The sequence below is a fragment of the Hipposideros armiger genome, unplaced genomic scaffold (genome assembly GCF_001890085.2).
Source record: "Hipposideros armiger isolate ML-2016 unplaced genomic scaffold, ASM189008v1 scaffold_443, whole genome shotgun sequence".
Classification (NCBI taxonomy): domain Eukaryota; kingdom Metazoa; phylum Chordata; class Mammalia; order Chiroptera; family Hipposideridae; genus Hipposideros; species Hipposideros armiger.
Genome location: NW_017731793.1, coordinates 983795 through 987293, shown reverse-complemented (window position 1 = coordinate 987293; position 3499 = coordinate 983795). Strand labels below are relative to the sequence as shown.

General features: G+C 50.2%; 1 protein-coding gene across 1 annotated transcript in view; it reads right to left on the bottom strand.

The window, feature by feature from the left end:
* The window catches only part of CABIN1 (calcineurin binding protein 1), a 174519-nt gene that overhangs the window by 142094 nt on the left and 28926 nt on the right, over nt 1-3499 (bottom strand). The window contains exons 6-7 of the mRNA XM_019665398.1: nt 3011-3191; nt 473-602 (exon numbers count right to left, since the gene is read on the bottom strand). Coding sequence (XP_019520943.1) covers nt 473-602; nt 3011-3191 — 311 coding nt within the window. The remainder of the gene's footprint in view (nt 1-472; nt 603-3010; nt 3192-3499) is intronic.

Genomic DNA, 3499 nt, shown 5'->3' with positions numbered 1-3499 from the left:
GTGAGGGGGGTGGGGGGAGTCAGATTGCAAAGGACCTCCTGGGCAATACTGCCGAGCATGGCTTTTGTCCTAGAGGCAAGGCAGGGGTGGCACAGGACCAGAGGTGTATTCGGGACAATGAACTTGGGCAGCACTGGGAGCAAAGTCCTAGAAAGGGAAAAGGGGAGTGGCGAGGAAGCAAGGTGCATCCAGAGGAGAGCTGACAACGGCGGACGGCCGCCAGGGCAGTGAGGAAGGAGAGCAGCACACAGCCAAGGCGGCAGTGCTGAGATTAGGCACACAGCTGAGTAACACGCAAGGCAGATCAAAGCCCGTTCACCAGACGATGATGAAGGGGATTAAATGCAGGGACTCATCAGCCAGGAGGTCAGGACCTGATAGAACAAGGTGCACATGCCTCCTGATGGTCACCAGCTACTTGGGGAGGGAAGAAGGGAGTGCAGACCCCGGCAAGGGACGAGGCGGGACCTACCATTTAAGGAACATTCGGAGGGAGTCTTTCCGGAGACAAGGCTGCTCCTCAAAGATCTTCTCCTTGAGAACCAGTCCTTTGCTGTACCGGCAATCCTTCTCCAAAGCTTTGCAGATGAAGTACAAACACGCTGGCAGGGAAAGAAACGGTTATGACTTCTGAGTATGCATTCTAAAGCTCTAGCCTTGCCAGTTAACACCACGACAATGCTCCTGCTCTGGGATCAAATAAATGCACAGTAAACAACAATGAGATCCCATTTTAACTGACTCAATCAGGAAAGATTTCTGAAAATAATACTACCCACAGTGGGGGGGGGGCGGCGGGGGGACCCAAACACTGCTGTGGAGGACAGATTATGCAACCTTTCTGGAGAACCACAGGCATTACACACAATCCGCCCAGCAATCCCACTTCTAGGAATTGCTATAAGAAAACCTATGGGGCCCACAGTGCTTAGCTATTGGCTAATAACAAAACAGCAAGGTTTCTCCGATCCACACAATGGGTTGCCGAGCAGCCGCTGCACAGATGGTTGAGGGATGTGCTTACTGACCAGAAGGAAGGCCACAAAACAGCTTGGGAAAGAGGCAGGGGAACAGTCACAGTGCGACTCCATCTGTACACAACAACATGGTTTCTCGGGAACCACAGTAGGACTAGAGGGTGGCCATCAGTGACTTCCAGAGAGAAAACCAGGGAGGCACTGGGCATTTGGATGACACTTGTTCATGGCAGGCACTTTAGCTGCTGTGAAGCTAACTGCACTAGCGGCAGAGGCAAGGCCTGAGGAGTCTCAAGGGAAGAAGAGGTGGTCAGCAGGCATTAAGCCCAAGCACCTCTGCCTGCTCATCTTAAGTGTATAGATACCACTGGGCTGCTTTTCCTTTGGGGTTCAGTGTCCAATCTACCAGGGGTCTCACAGATATATGCATCAGGTCAGTCCCTCGAACCTATTTTTCTCACAGGGCCTAAGTTTACCAAGCATAACTTCTCCTACCACAAGAGGGGGTATGAAGAACTAAACCAGGTGGACAGGGGCAGAAGGCACTGACAACTGTTCTACCTCAAGGTGGCACCCACGCTACAGCAAGAGCATCCAAGCAGAGACTAAAAGCTTCTGGAAGAATAAACTGCTAGAGTCAAAACGGTGCCCCACTGGAACTACCATATCCCGCTGGTGGGGGTGAAAACTGGGGCAACCAACAGAGCAGGTGCCTATGTCCACCAAAGGAAGAGCACAGGAACATTCATGGCAGCGTTATACAAGAGCCCAAATCTGAAAATAACCCAAATGTCCAAGCATAGAACGGTCAAATTGTGTATGCACGTAACAGACTACACAGCAATAAAAAGGGCCTAGCAAATGCCATGCCCTACGTGGGTGCGCTCACAGACAGAACAACCACAGTCCAGGGAGCCAAGCTCAGAAGAGCACCCACTGCCATCTGACGCCACCTAGAGGAGGTTCGGCAAGAGGCTGAGTTCATCTCTGGTGACAGAAGGGGAAAATCAAGGTCACCTCAGTGGGTAGTAACGAATGGAAAGGGACCCAAAGCAGCCTGCCTTCTGGGGCTCTGCAGATGTTATGCACCTTGACATGTGAAATTCACATATAGACTGATGGACCTCAGATGTGCACTTTACTGTGTACATGTTTTACCTTAATTAAAAAGATTTAAAAAGTGGTTGTGGAGAACAAGAGCTGGAGGTGGGGATGGATAGGCAGGCACTAGTGCTTCTCAACATACTCCATCCTAGTGCTATCTGTCCTTAAAAAGAGAAGGGAAAAGCCTCTGCAAGTCAACCTCCCAAGCATAAACCTTGGAAATAATAACAAGGGCTCGTCAGCATGTCTGTCTTGAAAAGGACAACTGGGCTCTGCTGGGGCCAGCATGCAGCACACGTGGCCAGCTCCCACCACACCCAGCCCTGCTCAGAGTGCTCCTGGAAAGCCACCCTCCACCTCTGGCCTCACAAGGTACACAGAGGAGGCTGATCCCCATAAGGAGCTCAGAAACCCCCAAGGACAGAACACCTAACCAATGCCTACCTCAGGACCAGCCCAAGCAAGGGGCAGATGGGTTCTCTGGACAAGGCTGAGACCAGGGAGCTGAAGAACTGGAAGGCAGACTGGGGTTCTGTCTGGCAGAGATCTTTCCAGTAGCCCAGCCTGCTTCAAGAGGTAGTGAGCTCCCTGGCACCAGAAAGAGTCAAGCTGCAGCTGCTATGTCATCTGCCAGCAAGTTACAGAAATACGTTCTGGCATAGGATGAGACAATGCAGAGATGAAGTGAAATGACCAAAGGGAAAACCACTAAGAGAGCATACTACTTATTACTGCAATACACTTGATAAATCTCAGTTGAGTAAGAAAGACAAGCAGAATAAAGCAGGGATGCAAAAACATCTCCATTTTCCCTGACAGTTGGGCAAAAAGACCGTCAGTGTTAACTGACTTCCAGCTTACCCAAGCCACCCTCCCTCCTCTGTCCCAAAAACATAGGGCATGGGAGAAAGCAACAAAGCTTGACTCACTTGTGTAATCACTGAGGGTGTACAGGACAGTGATGAGATTGTCCAAGCAGGGCCAGTGGTCAGGATTGCACCGCAGCCCTTCCTCAAAAGCATGGCGAGCCAGGGGGACCCGGATGAGCCTCAGGGCCACGTGTCCAATTTTATACCAGAGGTTGACGTCTGTGGAGTCCAGCATGACCGCCTGGAAGCAGCACAAGCAGAGGATGCACACAGTCAGCACTCTTGCTGAGAAGGTGCCTGTGATGATGCAAGGAGCACAGTACCGGCCCAGCCACTCAAACTACCCAGGGAAATTGCAAATAGAAGTTACATGGACTAATTTACCTAATCCAGAACACTTTTTTGATGTACACAGGGTGCCAAAAAAATGTATACACATTTTAAGAAAGGAAAAAACTGTATGAAAATTGTAATACTCAATATATACTGATAACAAAAGATGAATACAAGTCATGTTTGACTTCTGCAATTACAAGAGGTGCTCAAAGT